Here is an 18,915-nt window from a genome sequence, read left to right on the forward strand (position 1 = left end):
GTTAGAGGTAAGGAATTCCTGGAAGGTGACCAGGAAGTGGTTATGTAGGTGGGGGTGGAGGGTCATGGTTGGATGGTGGCGTAGACTGGGAGAGGCAAGATTCAATGTTGAGATTAGGTTGGCTCTGGTTGTAGGGATTTGTGACAAAGAAGTGTTTAAATGTAGGCATCGGAAGAAGGAGTTAGGTCTTTTGACAAGTCCAACATGATTAAACTTTTGTGTGGGGTTGACAGTGAGGCCTTTGGAAATGACTGGAACTTCTGTGATATTGAAGCTTTTGGCCAAAAGGTTGACAACAGTGTTTTGGGTTTGTTTGGGTTCTGGATTTTGTAGAGGTTTGGGAGGTTGCGGCAAATTGAAAAGGTCAGCTAAGTGTGGTCATGAGAAGTTGAGGGTGTTCACTGTGAGTCTGATGGGTGTTGCTGGATAGTGGTGCTCCAAGGTGGGATAGGATGTTAACAGGATGGACAATTTGTGGAGGTGGTGTCTGCAAAGCTCTTCCAGGTGTCATGGGGCAATGGTTTCAGTTTTGTAGATATGGTGTATGTGATTAGGAATGCATAGCAATATTATCTTACAGAGAGAGCAGAGGTGTTTTGGGAAGCCTATGCCTTGGAGATGAGTTTCTGTACAACCTGGTTTAGTGGTATGTGAAAAGGTGGAAATCATTATGAAAGGAGGGGATGGATACAAAAATTGGAATTTTTATGGTTAGTACATTGGAGAGCTGTGGTTTTCATAGAATAAGCAGCATTTGAGGAACAGGTCAGGGACTGGGTTTTAACTGGGGAAAGGGATGCTGTCCTGCATGGATGCTGATGCGTCTATTTGGGCTAGGGTGGCACTAGGAAAACAGCAAAAGAGTGCATTGAGGCCAACAGGATAATTCTTCACATGAAGTTATTTGATTGCACATAAGTTGTCAATATGCATGGAAAGAAAAAAGAAAGAATAAAATTCTGACATGAGCAATGTTTGACAAGTAGTGGATGGATTCATAAATGAATTGTGGTGGTTAGTTGCTCTAAATGTGATCTGGTGGATGGTCAGTTTGTAAAATAGTATGTCGTAATGGCTGTGATCGATACTACAGCATGTCACAAAAGTTTCGCACAACCATGTTGATCAGAACTGGTGAAGTGTTTGTGCAACAAAGGCGAGAGAGAAACTGAATGAAAAGATGCAGATGGACAATATAGGACAGACACAGTGGATTGAAACAGTGAGATAGTAACATAGGGCACATATCCCTGTAGACGACCCTGTGCAAGACCTGCCTAGTCCATGCTCTGACACCACCAAATACAGTCCTGTCACAGGCTTATTCTACCCCGTCAGTAACTGGGCCATCTGTGAAAGCAGCAATGTCCTACACCAGTTCTGTTTCAATCACTGAACAGCTTTTTATGTTTATATGACACCAAACCAGCTGTCCATCAGAATGAAACATAGTTGACCACCCAGTGGCACAACATGCAGCTGGGCAGCTTCCAGTTCCTCTGAACTATGCAGATGAGAGTTATCCTTGCAACACATCCTTCACTCCTGTAACCTCCTCTGTTAACCCAGAGCCTTCATCCAACAGTTTCCCCTACTCTGATCTGCCATACCCTCCCAATTCATGTCTCCACATCACCTTCATTGTGCATTGCTCCTCATTAGCTCTGACACCAATACACACATGCCTACACTATGCAGCTTCCACCCATACCACATGCATTCCTAACCAACAAACTCTTGCCTGCCTCCAAGCTACTTGCTACCCCCCTCCCCCCAACCACTCTTCCTGCCCCCCCCCCCCGCTCCACCCAATTAATTCACCTGAAAAAAAAAAAAAAAAAAAAAGGCCCACCCCGCCTTTGTCCACCTGCTGCATTGCAATCCTAGCATTATGCACCCAGCCAGCACTACATAGCAAGTATTCTTTCTTTTCTGTGTATCTCTTATGATGACGCATGATGCGATGACACTTTTTGGTGAGTGGTCTCCTATGCTGCTGAAGTATTTGTAAAGTTAAAACATAACATGTGATTTTATGCTTAAATTTACATTCTTAAACATTTTATGTTTTTGACTTGTAATTAACACTATTTTCACGAGCTGCAACATGGTTGTGAATGGAACAGTGATCTGAAAATGTAGAGTAAATTTATTTTATTTCACGTCTATGGCCACAAACTTGTAGGTCCTCATACTACAAGTTTCAGTCAGCAATGAACATAAAACAGATCTGAAGATGGTCATCGCTGACCAAAACCGGTAGTCTGAGGACCTACAAGATTGTGACAATAGACATAAAATAAAAAAAAAAAATTAACACTAATATCGCTGCAATGAGCTGATACCTTCAATAATCAGTAGCCTGTTCACCTACCACAAGATTCTCTAAACATTTGCTGCACTAACTGTAATAAGAGTTTCTCAGCAAGAACATGTTCCACATTTTAAAAGAAATAAAATATACCAGACAGTCCAGATATGAGTGGAGCAGACAGCAGGGCCAGTAATCCTGCTCGATTTTCATCCCAGACACCAGGTAGCCGTGATACATGTGGTTTACGGTAACAATCAATGTACACATCCATCTGTGTCACACCAGCATTTCGCCAACTATATTCCTGCAACATTAATGTCAAATTCTGCATTATTCAAAGTAATATGCATTACAAGCAGCATTGTTACTTACAAAATGTCAACAGATACTTTTTCTAGCGCAGATGTATGGCAATTTATACTAAATGCAAAAATTTGTATTACATTTTTTCCCCTCTCACTCCTCGAAAATTGCGCTGTGTAAAAAAAATACTGAAGTCATTGTATAGCCCAACCAAGTGAAGTGGTTACCTGGAGCAACAACAGTGCTTGGTTGGCCAAAATTTTGCCAGAGTGACCCAAATAACCAGTAAAGAAATGGAACAGTGTGCACACGCGCACGCAGTTGTTTCATCAAAAATGCAGCTTGTGTTGTTCACAGGTGTACTAATCAAACTGATCATAATCTAAGGTTTAAAGGAATCGCATTTCATTTGAAAATGGAGCTGTTCAAACAATACAGGGTGTACATAAAGTCCAGGAACACTTTCAATTATTTATTGCACCTGAACCAAACATTGTACAGATATCACACATATGTCTTTTTGAAGTTTGGTAATTTGCCAATAGTTAATGCTAGTTGCAAACACGGTGACTTCAGGTGCGGAGTGAGCTTTCTGTGTATTGAAGTTCGACAAAAACAAGTGTGCTACAGCTGTGCAACAAATATTTAGAACCAAGTATGGTAAGAAGCCACCAGCAAGGAAGGCCGTTCACCACTGGTACAAAAAATTCATTACAACAGATTCCTTGTGCCTGGCAAAGAAAAGCAGACGTCCCAGTGTGAGTGAAGTGAATGTGGAGCACGTACGAGAGACATTCATAAGGAGGGCAAAGAAATAAGTGTATTGTCCATCCGGTGAACTCAAAATGGCTCCAATCACAGTGTGGAAAGTCCTGCAACAGAAGCTGTATTTGAAACCATTCAAATTGGAGCTAGTACAGAAGCTCAATGACAATAACAAAGACAAGCATTTTGAGTTTTGTTTGCAGTTGCAACAACTGAATGAGGATGGGGATGGCATTTTTGATCACTTAATGTTTAGCAACGAAGCCACTTTTCACACTAATGGGAGAGTGAACAGGCATAACTGTCGAATCTGGGGTACAAAGAATCCACACGAGTGCACTGAATTTGAGCGTGATTCCCCGAAAGCAAATGTTTTTTGTGCCTTGTCATGTCGAAAACTCTACAGGCCATTCTTCTTCACTGGGAGCACTGTCGCTGGATATTCCTACTCGGACATGTAGCAGCAATGGTTGATGCCTCAAATGCAATTGGACTCTAAGTTCATCTTTCAGCTCCACCCCATTTCCATCGTGAAGTTCATGGGTACCTGAACACGGAGCTGCCACATTGATGGATCAGCCGTGTTACAGAAAGCGACAGCTGTTTCATGAAATCCCCCGCCCCAATCACCAGCTCTCACTCCATGTGACTTTTTTCTGTGGGGACACATTGGAGATCTACCACGTGATGTAGCAGAGCTCCGGGGAGAATACAGGAAGCAACTGCCACAGTCAACAACGCCATGCTGGGACAGGCATGGCACGAATTTGATTAATGTATTGACGTCAGCTGGGTCACTCATGGTTCAGATATCAAATGTTTGTAAAAACATGTTTCAGCGTTTCTCTTCAAAATACAATATGTATGATATCTGTACAATGTTTAGTTCTTGTGCAATAAATAACTGAAAGTGTTCCTGGACTTTATGTACACCCTGCATTTGTATACATGAATTATGGTTGCTCTGTTTACTTTTATTGCAGTAGTTTATGAGGGCTGTTCAATAAAGAATGATAAAAATTTTTTTTGACAACATAACTTTACTCATCCTCATAATTTTGATGGTCCTTCTCAAAGTAGTCTCCTATGAATGTGATGCACTTGTCCCAGCGTTTCTGCCAGTCTTCAAATACATGCTGGAAACCATTTTTTGAAAGGTCCTTCAAAATCACCTCTGCAGCCTTCACTGATAGATAATGCCTCCCATGAAGGCATTTCTTCATGTTAGGGAATAGACAAAAGTCACATGGGGCTAAATCTGATCCGAACTATAGAAAAGGTGAGGGATGCTCCTCACTTTGATTTTTGCGAGATATTCAACAACAACATTGGCAATATATGGCCCAGCTACAATATTGGCAATATATGGCCGCGCATTATCGTGGTATAACATCCAGACTGCATCATGGAAATATTGATGGACTTGCAATGTTTTCAGGTCAACCCTGTAGTATTTTCCAGTTACTGATGTGTGTGCAGGTACAACATGCTGATAAGCCATTCCGTGAGTATCAAATAATAAGATGACCATAACTTTCCCAGCAGAAGCAACCACTTTTGCTTTTTTGCAGGTTGGTTACAAGGGAGATTTCCACACTGAGCTTTGCTGTTTGCACTCAGGATCAAAATGATGTAGCCAAGTTTCATCAGCAGTGATTACATTTGAAAGAAACTCTGGATCTTCCTCTAACATCAACTTCAACTGCAAGCAGATCTGCATGAGAATGCCCTCCTATTTGGGATTCAACAGTTTTGGAAGCCATCGCACGCAAACACCTGTCATGTTATTTTTCTGTCAACAATGTGTGGGTGACACTCAATGAAATGTTCAGTATTTCAAAAAGTGATCTTGAGGTAATTCGTTAATCCTCTCTCACAATGACAGCAACAGTGTTCATGATTTCTTCCACAAGAACACTAACTGGGTCCACCTTCCTTTGATTGTTGCCCTTCTTTAAACCACCTTCGAGCTGTGCTGTAGGGAAGAACAGACTCTCCATAGGCCTCCTGTAACATTGGATAGGTCTCAGCTGAAGATTTGAGACAAAAGCAGAATTTCAAAGCCGCAAACTGTTGTTCATGTGTTACCCCATTGCGGCGGTAGGTGATACTGTCTGCCTCTCACAGGTGGGAACCAGGAGTCCCAACAATGAAAGTACTATGGTGTGTTTGTTGCACATTAAGCTAACGGCAGGAACCAGGAGTCCCAACAATGAAAGTACTATGGCATGTTTGTTGCACATTAAGCTAACAGACTATCATAATTATGACCGTAAAAAAATTATGATCATTCTTTATTGAACAGCCCTTGTATTTCTGTCATTTAACTTTAAACTGTACAATCTGACGGCATGTCAAAATATACGGAAGTTTGATCAGCATCCCCTATCTGGCCAAGAAAGTATTGGTTATCAGTGTGCCACCTTATTACAAAGCACTGAAATTCCACAAGTTTTCTTGATAATTTTTCAGTAGTTGCTGCAAAGTGAAGTTCACTTCCAGACTGAAAAACTCGGTGTGTCAAAAAAAAGACTACTACAGTTGTGTCCAAGCTTAAAATTATTCCTTTTTTGCACTTGAGCACTTTCAACTGCCTTAATTTTTAAAATTTCAGCATTCACAGGCAGACATTTCTCATGTTGTTCCTTAACAAACTCGTTTTAAATTACTTCAAGAGCATAATATTGTCCACATTCAAAGAATTTGTCTTTTTACAGTTACCACTGTCTGAGACTGCTTTCATCAATGCCGCATTGCAGATCTGCAGCACGATTAGAACTTTTTTCTGAAAAAGAAAAACTGCCCTCTTGACTTAGACTGTAAGGATGAAGTATATCAGTTTCTTCAAATATAGTCTTAAACTGTCCTACCTGTTTGCTTAATGCAGGACTTTCAGTAGGATTCACGTCTTAATTTATACATTCCAGATTTCTCGTGAATACTAGTACCAGTAGCCATATCATGTTTGTATGTTGTTTATTATTGGTGTAAACTTACTGTGGTGCTGCAATTTTTCATTGTGTTTACTTGAGTTTATGAGGGTGACAATTAAACTTTACCTGCATCATACCAGGTTGAGAGTTCCACTCAGCTGCTGTCACAACAGCACTTGTGGGGTTTCCATTTGGTCCTGTAGTGCAATTTGCATGGCCTGCTGCAGGATTTCTGGATGCGTACAGGAGACCCAAATCATGCAAAGCCTGTTGAAAAACAAAAAGTATGAATAATCTGTAGTGTAACATATCACATAGGGGAAGTGATATGTTGTGTGGCATCTATCAAACAAATGAATCGTCACCATAAAAGTTTTATTTAATTAATGAGCTAGTGTGGTATGCTGTTCAGAAGTTTGTTTTCTTTATTTGAATTTATTCTGGAGTGGATGGATACAGGGTATCTACAAGTTGGGAAGACAATAGTACTCTTACTACATGTCGCAGTACCTGCCATTTGGGCAGTCTATTCCGTGTTACCGGGTTCTGTCTTGGAGGTATGGTGCTCTTCGTGGAAGCAGAACTGCTCTGACAATCAAAAAGAACAGCAGAAATGGAATGAATCTCAATTAATATCAAATGAAATTGTAATTGACACAGCTTGTTTGTCAGAAAGTATTGTATTAGTTGCTTGAGTACTGTAAGGAATCGGTCAATATATGAATGTTAAAGAAAGAGATCTCTACATAATTTATTGGTTGAGAGAGACCTTTTTACCTTCCAGCACAGAAGAATCTGCAGAAGGAGAAAAAGTCTACATCAACAAAGACATACATGGTTACTCTGATCTGGCAGTCAGAATGCAGAATTTTTAATCAATAATGATAGTAAATTCATTTATGAAAATATTACATCACCTAACATACAGACTGGGTAGACCACTTGAGATCTTTCAGTAATGTAACCATTAAAGTAACATGGTTTCTCTTGAGAAGTTCTTTTACATTTCGCTACAAACTTTTACTTAGATGTAACTATGGACAAAATTTACGGCTCAAGTCTAATCATGGAATGTAAATTGCTGAGTGATGAAAGCATGAACAGAATGCTATGCAAATGAGCTTAGGTACTTAGAACACTATGTGAAGCATTTAAACTTTCACTTATAGTTTGGCCAGCTTAAAAGGAAAGGTAAAATAAAAGACAACAAGAATTATAGACAGGAAAACCGTGCTTATCTTTTTAATCAGCCTCAACATGGCTTCCTTGAACGAAAGCTTTATGAAGGTACCTTTCTCCAGTTTATGCTATCGTTTTTGTAGGGTGATTAAAGAAGCAGTATAACTACATGTACAAAGGATACTATGAAAGTTATGCAATACAGCTTTATTTACTAATTTTTGGGCAAATTAATTTCTGCCATACTGAATACACCTGTCTATCTTCCAATCCCAATCCCTAAACCAGTTCTCCCAAGTTTCTGTAGCGAATAAGGCAACAATCGGCCTCCTGCGACTTATTGTAGCGTTGTAGTGTAAACCAGTAATGAAATTGGTTTGTCATCTGTAGATTCAACTTAGAACATAGCTAAATAAATAACTGGGGGCTGTGCATATTATGGATAATTTTTGCAGTTTGATTAGAAGTTATCTCCCCCCCCCCCCCTTCCCCCAATGAGACTTGGGGCCATCAGCATTATTAAGAATGTGGCAACCATGTACAACATACATAACTTGCCAATCATTAGTGCTTGATGCACATAGACCACTCGAAGAGGATCAGGTTTACTAGTTATAGTTATGATCAACAGGAAGCAAGAAGAGACCCAGCTGCATGCAACATTAATTACACTTTGTAATTGTTAAACTATGTAGCAAACATATAAAAAACATACAGATATTTCAAGAGCTCTATTAAAAATGCCTTATTGGCTCATGTAATTTATATGTAAAATTATGTTCACTTATAATGGGATGCACCAACAATCATCTACACAAAACTGGAAGAAAAATATTTGGCCTCAGCTTGGGATTTGGTATTTGTCTCACAATGGGTTCTACAGAAGTATAAAACCTGTGCTGTCCTCTCTTGACTGGGTAAGCAAATGAACATGCGAGGGTGGTTCAACAAGTTTGGTAAAAAAAGAAAGAATTTTTTTCTTTTTTTTACTTGTCACCTTACTTCTCAACATATTCTCCTCTGAGATATACGCACTTAGTCCAGAGATCCTTCAGTGACCGCAACTATCACTTCCTCATTTGACAAAGTTTCAAGTTAGAGAGCAGGAAGAAGTCATTTGGAGCTAAATCTGGTGAATAGGGTGGCGGAGGAACCAATTCAAAGCTCAATTCAGACATTTTCACCAGTGTTACTGCTGATGAGTGAGATAGTGCATTATCCTGGTGAAAGAACACGTTTTTTTGCATGTTAACCTTGGCCTTTTTTCAGCCAATCAAAGTTTCAGATAATCCAATAATGAAGCATAATAGGGTCCAGTTATGCTTCAGCCTTTTCCCAGTTAATCTATGAGGATTTTTTCTTGAGAATCCCATAAAACAGTTGCCCTAACTTTACCAGCTGATAAATTGGTCTTTGCCTTCTTCAATGCACTTTCACCAGCCAATGGCCATCATTTTGACCACTGTTTTTACTTTGGTATGCAATGATGGATCCAGGTTTCATCAACAGTCACAAATCAGTCACAAAAGGTCTTTCAGATTGTGATTACCAGACATACTGTTGAAATGCACTTTTGTTCAGCTGTGAGCATTTGCAGTACCCAAGTCTCACACATCCTCTTTGTAGCCAAATCTCCATACAGGATATTATACTCGCACTCAGTTGAGATGCCTATAGTTTCATTTGGTGGTCTTGCATTATCACATCATGGATGTTGTCAATAGTTTCCTTTGTGGCGACCTCAACTGGATGCCATAGTGCATTATTCCATTCTTTCACAGAAATTCGCCAGACTTACCGAACCACTCTCATAATATTACTGTACGAAATACTCATTAGGAGTTGAGCCACATGTTGGCTACATCCAGCAATCACAGTCTCAAATGCGATTGCCTGCACGCTCAAAATAAGCAGTCAAAGAGCAGTAGTCACATAGTCAACAAACAGCTTTAAATAATTGCATATTTGCTCTCCCTTTGATTTATCCAATGATATAACTTTCTTCAAAGTGGTACTAAAAAGCTATGAATACTTAGTCACTTATTAATTTTAAAAAAATGTTTTTACTATATGGCCAGTAACAGCAAGTAACATTAAGCTAAATGTATTCAGCTCTTAAAGAAACAATATAATTTATCTATCAGATCTGAGTTCACTTATTTCACTTATATTTTTAACTTCAATCTTAAGAGCTGTAGAAATTTAAAACATGAGGTACGGATGTGAGTCAGTGCTTGTATGGGAGTGCATAATAAGTTGAACTGTGTTGTAAAATACAAGGAATACTGAACAGCATGGCTTACTGATTTATCGAGAAAGCAAGAAGTAAGAGAGTAGGGAAAATCTAAGTTTGGACTGAAGTACCTTCTGCCACACACTGTATGCTGACTTGTGCAGTCTATACATATTACTGAAATTAAGTCCCCCACAGTACTTTTCTGTATTTATCTGAAGGTTGATCACAGGAACTGCTGTTGGGATTTTGATAGGGTTTTTGCTAATAGGTAGACTAATCAATGAGGAAGGTTCATGTATATAGTTTTCCATCATTATGCCAGAGAAGATAAATAGTGCTGCTCGGGTGACATCATGGGGCTGGTCACTTGTTTTTACCTAGGTGATAACAATTTTATCTTCCATCAGGATAATGGTGCTAAGCATAATACCATAAATACTACACAGAGTTCCTGTACAACACCCCAAAACAGCTTCAGACAGTCCAGTCTCCTAATTTACAAATGTAGAGTCTGAACTAAGAGCAATCTTATTACAAATAAAAGCAATACAATGAAACAATTTCCGAAAGCTTGGGGCTGAGGAAACTTTGAAATTGATGGAATCAATTAATAAAAACACAGTTTTCAATGATTCATTTCACTTGATGTTAGCAGAATAATTTAATTACAGAAACTACTTCAAAAAAGAGGGGGACTGGGTGAAGATCACACTATGTATCTGACAAAATTATTCAATTTGATAGATAAAAAATTTACTCACCAAGCTGCAGCAGAACACACACATAAAGGACTGTTGTAACTGGCAAGCTTTTGGAGCCAGTGGCCTCCTTTTCAGGCAGAACAGTTGAAGGGGAAGAAAAAAGGATGAAGAAGTAAAAGGACTGGAGAGGTCTAGGAAAAGGGGTAGAGTTCAGGAAAATCACCCAGAAATGCGAGTCGGGTTGGGGGGGGGGGGGGGGGGGCACTTACTACATGTGATGAGAAGGTCCCGTACAGTAAGTCTCTCCTGACCGGTGGTTCTGTGTGACTTTCCCAAAATCTACCTCTTTTCCTAAACCTCTCCTGTCCTTTTCCTTCACCTTTCTTCCTTCCCCTTCAACCCTTCTGCCTCAAGACAGAGCCACTGGCTCCAAAGCTTGTCAATTACAACAGTCTCTGCCACCACTTGGTAAGTAGTTTTTTTATCTATCCAAATAAATAATTTTGTCAATAATTGATTGTTTTTGGTGTTATACTATGTATCTGAATACATATTGCATGTCTAAAATGGATGACTGCTTTGAAGTTATACTGTGTTTGAAAAAATGTTTCATTTTAATTATTTCATCTGATTATTATATAAAAATACTATATCAGCTATAATCTGCAGCACTTGTTCTTCTTAACACAGTTATTTGTATCCTAAACAAACTCCAAACCCAAAACATCTAGGTGGCTGAATACACATTACAGCAGAGAATGTGATTACATAAAAATACTTATTGTGATACATTGAAATGATTTTAATCTTAACACATACGCAAAACTATGTTCAACCCATAAAGTGACTTTCATGTTGTATTAGTCATACCTACACTAAATAGTAGCCAGAAAAGTAGAGCATGTTACCAAGTGATGTCTTGAAATGTTACATTATTCTTTGAAAACAAGGTTGTTGTATTTATATGTTTGAAAATAAAACACTAGGCTCAAATATGATGTTACATTTTATTTCCTGGGACATTTGTGAAATAACCACACACACAGTGTCACCCTCTTTGTTCCCCTCAATATGCACTGCACTAAGTTCAGTACAGTTCCTTACTACTGCCAAATGAACACACAAATCAAATCAAATGAACAAATTTTACTTGTGTATTCTCTATTGTAAGCCTATCAGATTTCATGCATGCTACTCACTGTGAACTGAGAGCCATGTTTGCATTCTGCAAGTTGTCTGATCTTTTCATTTGTACTCAGACTCTTGGTGCCAGAGAATTGTAATGTCAGAAGAGTGCTTACATTCACAGGGCAAAATGCTTCAGATTTACATGTAACAGAATTTCAGTGTTGTGAGTTATACCTCCAAGTACCAATATGAGACAAAAGATACACTTCTTCTTCTTCTTCTTTTCTTTTTTCTTTCTTTCTTTTTTACAGTGAGTCATTATCAATATGATGTTCCTGGTCACATGAGCCATGGACATAAATATAAATTACAACACACAATTAAAACTGTTGTGAAGACCTGTGTACATATTCTCAAGTACAATTAATTACATGATGGTCCACTGAGGCCAGATTTGTATGAGTACATTATCCCATCAATTGGTATTAATTGATTATTTTAAAATATCATAATTTGTTTACATTATTATTTTCAAATACATAACAAAAATTAAGGCAGGTACCACTTCAAGACTAGCATTTCCTTTAAATAGTGAAAAGAAATTTAATATAGGCTTAAATCTTTTTTAAATATGAACCTGTGAAACAGCAATTCTTCAAACTGGTTTATGTGTTATCCAGTTACAGCTGTATGTTGGCTTTTACTGATGTATCTTTATATGGAACAAGGTATGTAATTCATCCTGCAGAAAAAACATAATCTTACCTTTTTATCCAAGGGAGAAAGTTCTCCTGATGCAGAAGGTACAGAAACATGTACTGAACTAGCACGTAAGTTGATCACCAGTGCTGGGTTTACACTCTCCAACCATTTCATCAGCAAATGTGTCTCAGGCTGCAGGATGTGTTTTGGCAGTTCACCTACAAGGAAAACATATAAATCTTTATTTGAAAACTGAAACCTCATGAAACTGACATTATATTTCAGAAGATGATTTTCCTTGAATCTATAAATGATGAATTTGAGTAACATAAATAATTCCATATAATGGAAAGTTCAGGAGACCATCTGGCCACAGTGGCCAGAGAAGATGGTCACATGTTTGTGAGTTGCACTTGTTTGAGTGTGTGCAGGGTGGGGATGGGGGGGGGGGGGGGGGGCACGTGCCTGTGCTCTGAGTGTTGTAGGGGTGAGTACAGAAATGGATTCAGGGGAGAGGTTCTGGGAAGGTCGCAAAGCTTTAAACAAAGATAGGAGGTTGTGCTGGACTTCCAGGATGGGACCACTCTGGCACAGTCTATTGTTGGAGGAATCAGACATTCAGCAGAGGCTTTCTGCCAGGAAGTCACTCCAATTAACAATGGCAATGGTGGAATCTTTGTCTGTAGGTAGGACAATTAGATGAGGATCTTTTTTGAGGTTGTAAATGACTGTCCTTTCTTCTGCTGAAAGACTGATGTTTTTAGGAAGGGACTTAGGTAATGATGATGGGGCCAGATTGGAGGTAAGGAATTCCTGGAAGGTGTCCAAGAGTTGGTCAGGTGTGAGGGGTTGAGGATAATGATTGAATGGAGGTGTGAAATGGGAGAGGCAGGATTCAGGATTGGGAATGTGGTGGCTTGGGTGGAATGACTGATGGAACAGAAGTGTTTCCATTGCAGGGATCAGGAGTAGGCATCTGACAGGTCCACTGTTGTTAAATTTGGTTATAGGGCTGAAGGTGAGATTTTTGGATAGGACTGAAACTTCTGTGGGGCTCAAGATTTTGGTGTAAAGGTTAACAACAGTATTCCATGGTTATTTAGGCACTCTAAATTTACTGGACTGTTGGTACAGAGTTTTGGGTAAGGTGGCAAGTTGACAAGGTCAGGTACGCAGAGTCTGGCTGCTGAAAGGGTTGACGGGGTGGAACACTGTGGATCCGATAGGAGTTGCATAGTGGTGACTCAAGGTGGCAGCAGGAGGATGTCAGAAGGTTTGACAAAATATATAAGTGGTGACTGGAATGCTCTTCCAGGTGTTGGAGAACAAGGACTTCAGTTTCAGAGATGTTCTGAGATGCCTGTGCCATGGAGATATGTTTTTGCAGTACCAGGTTTGTGAGGCATAGGGACTGGTAGGATCCAAAAAAAAGTGAAGATCACTGCAAAAGGAGCGGTGGAATCCACAGAAAGTAATTTTTATTGTTAGGCTATCTGGAATTTTTATGATTAGGCTATCTGGAAGGACTCTATGGTTTAGGCAGCATTTACCCAGAGAAAAGTATAATTTTCTATACTGATGTAGAAAGATGGAGTAGGGATCCTAATGTTACTTAAAAACCGTCTTGATTGCAAATATTATTATTCATATGAACCGAAACCGGTCATATGAATAAAAATTTGCAATCAAGACGGTTTTTAAGTAACATTATAATTTCACTGATTGCTGTTGTCCCAAAAGACATTATGTCTGTTTTTGCGGAGTAGGGATCCACTGTAGCAGAGATGGCATTTCAGAAATGGGAAATGATGTACAAAATGTGCAAATGAATGCATTAGGTGGTTGGGAGGAGAGCTGGATCACAGAAAAAGATGCATAGAAATACAAGCTGACATGCCAAAATACGCACAAATTCCCCACACCACTAGATTCTCTGTATTCTGCAGGTGGTAGTTATCATTACAACACATTCGCCACTCTCGAAATTATCCAGATCTTAACCTAGGATAACCTACTATCCCCACAATCCTTAACCCAACAGTTTCTGCCCCATATGTCCTATCACCTTCTCAGAACTTAATCCCCTCACCCTCAATGGGCACCGTTCTTTGTCAGTGCACCCACCAGTCTTTTTCCTTCTCTGTTCCTCTCCATTCCTGCTCCACCCCTTCCTTCTCCTCCTCCACAGCCCCTGACACTGCACCTGCCAGCCTTGTCCTGCCACCATCTACTGCCTCCATGCTCTGACAGACAGTGCTCTTCTCTGCCCCCGCCCATACCTAGTCCTCTCCCTTCACTGTTCCACTCCAGATTTCTGTTTTCATTCAATGCAATGGTTTGCAGTCTGGCAGCTGTGGCCAAAGATAACAGTCACGTGTGCATGAAGTATGCCTACTTGTGGGGATGTGTGTGCTTCCCTCTATGTTCTGGAGAAGGCTTTGGCTGAAAGCTCAGTGTGACCATTGTGCCTGTTCATAGCTCAATGTGTAATCTTTACAGTGAGTAGCAATAAATCCTCTTCAAAATGGTTGATATTCCAATGTCAACTTTGAATTGTTCAATTTTGCCAAACAGCTTTTCTTTCAGTCCACTACCCTGACATGCTTTCCTTCCGTACTATACTCTAAAGTATTACTTTACTCAGTGTTGTGAGTTAACGGGTATAGTCCAAAATCAGACAATGGAGATGAATTTGGGGGAGACATGATGTTGCAATAAATGCAAATGATACAGGATTGGGTTCCAAAGTTGAGTCTGTTGAAACTGATATGAGATCCAAAACTAATTATGTCAAAACCAATATAGGTGACATAAAGTTAAAAATGGATTCTGTTAAAACTGATATGAGTGACGTAAATGTAAAAATTGATTCAGTTCAATCTGAAATAGCTTTGACTGTGAAAGACGAAGAAGGTAAAATTGCTAGTGGAATCGAGGGATTGGTAGACAGAAAATTAAAAACCATTCGGGATGAAATGGACAAAATTTCTGATGAAGTTGGTGTACTTAAATCTAAGGTAGATCAAGCTGAGAGAAATTTCAGTGATGAGATGGAGAAGTTGCAGGCAGATCTGGGAGGCAACTTACAATTGTATGAGTAGGCAAGATGCTCTAATGGCTGAGGCAACAGAGGCTATTAGCAACTTATCCATTCGAATAGGGAAAGGGGAGAAAGTAGATAGAAGTAGATAAAATAAAGGAACAAGTAGAATCTGCCACAAAAATTGAAAATGATGAAGTTAAAAAGCAAATCAATGAAATAAAAAGTGAACTGAATTCTTTAGCTGCACATCAAATCTCTACAGTGATCAGTGTTCTGTGGATGAACTTGGGAAGGGTCATATGTTTTGGAAATGAAGAGAAATTTCACCCAGTAAATTTTCTAGTAGCATGCAAGGATGGTTTTATAAGGGCAATGTCTGATGAGGCGAACATAAAATTCGTGAAAAGAGATTTGGAAGGTGAGCCGCAATCATGAGCGAATATTCATAGTGATGCGCTCACTACCTACAAAATATTTGAAAGCAGTTTCCTGAACACGTTCTGGAGTGAAGCAAAGCAAACATGACTCTATAATGAGTTTCTGAATGGGCCAACATTTAAATATGGGAGCAGGTTGATGCAAGTATCTTGTAAATGTGAACTTCCGAGAATAATGCAAGTGAAATGTTCACTAGAAGTACTTACTGAAATTATGACATTGAAAAGGCGGTTACCAGAAAATTTGCAGTGGGGTCTAGTGCACAGTTCTAGCAACTCAACAGACAAATTTTTGGACTTTGTAGAAAAATTAGAATGGGTGTTGAAAATTAAACTGCCAAGTAAGCAGACAATTAGTTTTCAGAGTGGAGATCTTAACTACAGTCTGAGTAATAATTATAAAAGACATCTGGCAAGTTATCAACCAACCCCAAGAACGTAGATTTGAGGGACCGGTACATGTCAAAATGAACCAGTGTAACGGAAGATCGGGGAACTAAGTTTCGCCACATCTCAGGTCCGGAGATGGCAAAGTAAACTGGCGATGAATAGGACACGACTAAATAGAAATGTGAAGGTGTTAATAAATCAGCAGAAAGTTGTCAGTATTTTGAAATGAAATTAGTAAGAGATGAGAATCAAATAGGTAAATTTTCAAATCAGATGGTACGCAAAAGATGTAATCCTATGATAATGAAAGATAACGATAAAGGCAATGACGACGAATTATGGTTAAATGGTTTGTTTTCTGAATGTGAGACAAAAGAGTGTGTGAATGTTAATACAATGAAAGATTCTATGTGCCAAAAGGAGGCTGAGGTGGAGCTGAATTTGGTGGAGTTAGAGTTACAAAAAATTCTAAAGATGTACTAACAATGGGTAATAATTATAGTGATGAAGGTGGTGATGTTTCAGGTGATATTGTGATGGCAAAAGTTGTTGAGGAGTTTAATAAGGGCAGCATAGCATTAGTCTTGCCAGCTGTTGATGAATTTGTGCGTGTATCACGGATCTGCAATTAATGTGGCGGAGGAGCATGTAGGAGAGAAAAAGGTATTATGCTCAGGTTTAAATCAAAACACAGTGGAATTTCATGGTACTGTTGATTCTGAAACTGCATGACACTGTAGCTATAATTTACATGATGTAACAGCAGGGACGAGAAATAGAGAATGATTTATTGAGGGAACAGTGTTTAGAGCAAAAAGAAATGATTAATGTTCAGCCTATCATTGAGACAAAAATAAATGACGAGAAAGTAGATGCGCTGCTAGATTCTGGAAGTAATGTGTTGGCAGTATTGGAAGGTTTTGTACATAGGGTAAAAAATAAGAAATTAGTATTACTACCTGTAAATAGGGTAAAAATTAAAACAGCAGTTGGCGGTTTAAGTAAGCCGATAAGGCAGGGGAAAGTGGGTTAATAAATATGTGTATCTGTGTTTCGATTATAAAATTATTTGGAGGGGTTATTTGCAATGTCTTGTTTCAGGATTTATTGTAGTTTGTTTGGTGTCTCGTCGCATAAGGTTTTTTTTTTGGCACAAGGTCTAGTTTAGATGCACATTTGGGTGCGAGGTGGTCACAGAACTCAATTATTTGGTGAATGGTATCAAGTAAAAAATCAGTGCACAGTATGCCTATAAATTAGGTTTTTGGGGGTATATAAGGGATTTCTTTATGTGTATGTGTGTGTTGGGCTTAAGTTTTTGGATGGTTTTATGTTTGTTGTAATTTCTGAATTATAAGTTATGGTCATGTCAATTTGGGTGCGTGGAGTTTGGAGAAATTTGGAAAATGAAAATTAATAATGCTTACCTAGGAAGACAGATGTATGTTTATCTGCTTATCTGAGAATATTTTGGGAGAATAATTTAATGTCGTATGGAGTATCAATTTGTGTACGCAGTTTCACTGCACAGAATTAAACAAGGGGGGCGAGATTTGTTCATATTTGTTGTTAGTTTTGAGTCTAAGGGGGTTATTTAAATTAAATGAAAATATTAATTTACTGATGAATTTGACTGGGAATCTGTTGCATGATGCCTGTCTCTAGTGGGACTTGAATAACATGTCAGAATCATTGAAGAATTTACAAGCATCTTGCAAACTCTCTATATCAATTGTTTACTGTGTACTTTAGATCTGTTTGTATCGATTCCACTGGGGGGAAGTGTTCCGTGCAGATCATGGGTGGTTTCGGAAAGTGTCTGTTTTCTGGTATCTACACCCGATTTGAATGTCAACAGATTTGTTCCCACAAAATGATGGCGATGGAATGCGGAGCCATACAGAATTTTGGTAGCGTATTCAGCTTCGAATCTGTGGATCGTTGGTGAAGACTTCGTTGTGTCGAAAAGGTTCTGAGAAAGTGAGTGCAGTGGTGCTGATACTTCTGTGGCATTTTAATACAGTCGATTTTGATAAATGTATAGTTTTATTTGACATTTGATTAATATGCCAAAATTCTTAATTTATGCTAGATAAAAGTTCCTTTAAATTTAAAGCATGCTGCATCAACACCACTACAAATAATTACACTATTTATCTGGTGCTTAGGAATTTATGTTATTGTATTATGAATTTGTGTCTTGTAAATTCTTAATACTTCTTAACATACATGGCACGACAACATGTTACGAACTGGAGGTGTGTGAGTTAACGAGCATTTCACTGGAATAGGTTTCTGTCGTCCTCCCAGTCTCTGTAATATTCTTGTCAGACCCTATGCTCCTTCTACATCCATTTCCTTACCTTATGGCTCCAACCCCTGTGACCATCCCCACTGCAAGACTTGCCCTAAGCACCCTCCTACCACCAACTATAATAGCCCTGTAACTGGCAAAACATATACTATCAAAGGGAGGGCCACCTGTGAAACAACACACACCATATACCAGCTGTTATGTAGACTGTTCAGCCTTCTACATTGACATGACTACCACAAAATTATCAATTAGGATGAATGGGCATACGCAGAGGGAGTATACTGGCAACTCTCATTATCTTGTTGCACAAAATGCTCTACAACATGACATTCGTGACCTCAGCACCTGTTTCACCACATGTGCCATCTGGGATCTTTCCCCAGGCACCAGTTTCTCAAAGCTCCTCACCTGAGAACTAGCACTACAACATGTCCTTGGTTTTTGCCACCCACCTGGCCTTCATTTAT

General features: G+C 39.1%; 1 protein-coding gene across 1 annotated transcript in view; it reads right to left on the minus strand.

Moving 5' to 3' along the window:
* Positions 1 to 18,915, minus strand: part of LOC126285149 (carboxypeptidase D-like) — a 225,740-nt gene that overhangs the window by 18,566 nt on the left and 188,259 nt on the right. The window contains exons 22-24 of the mRNA XM_049984464.1: positions 12,325 to 12,479; positions 6,442 to 6,582; positions 2,465 to 2,618 (exon numbers count right to left, since the gene is read on the minus strand). Coding sequence (XP_049840421.1) covers positions 2,465 to 2,618; positions 6,442 to 6,582; positions 12,325 to 12,479 — 450 coding nt within the window. The remainder of the gene's footprint in view (positions 1 to 2,464; positions 2,619 to 6,441; positions 6,583 to 12,324; positions 12,480 to 18,915) is intronic.

Source organism: Schistocerca gregaria, chromosome 8, assembly GCF_023897955.1.
Source record: "Schistocerca gregaria isolate iqSchGreg1 chromosome 8, iqSchGreg1.2, whole genome shotgun sequence".
NCBI classification, from domain to species: domain Eukaryota; kingdom Metazoa; phylum Arthropoda; class Insecta; order Orthoptera; family Acrididae; genus Schistocerca; species Schistocerca gregaria.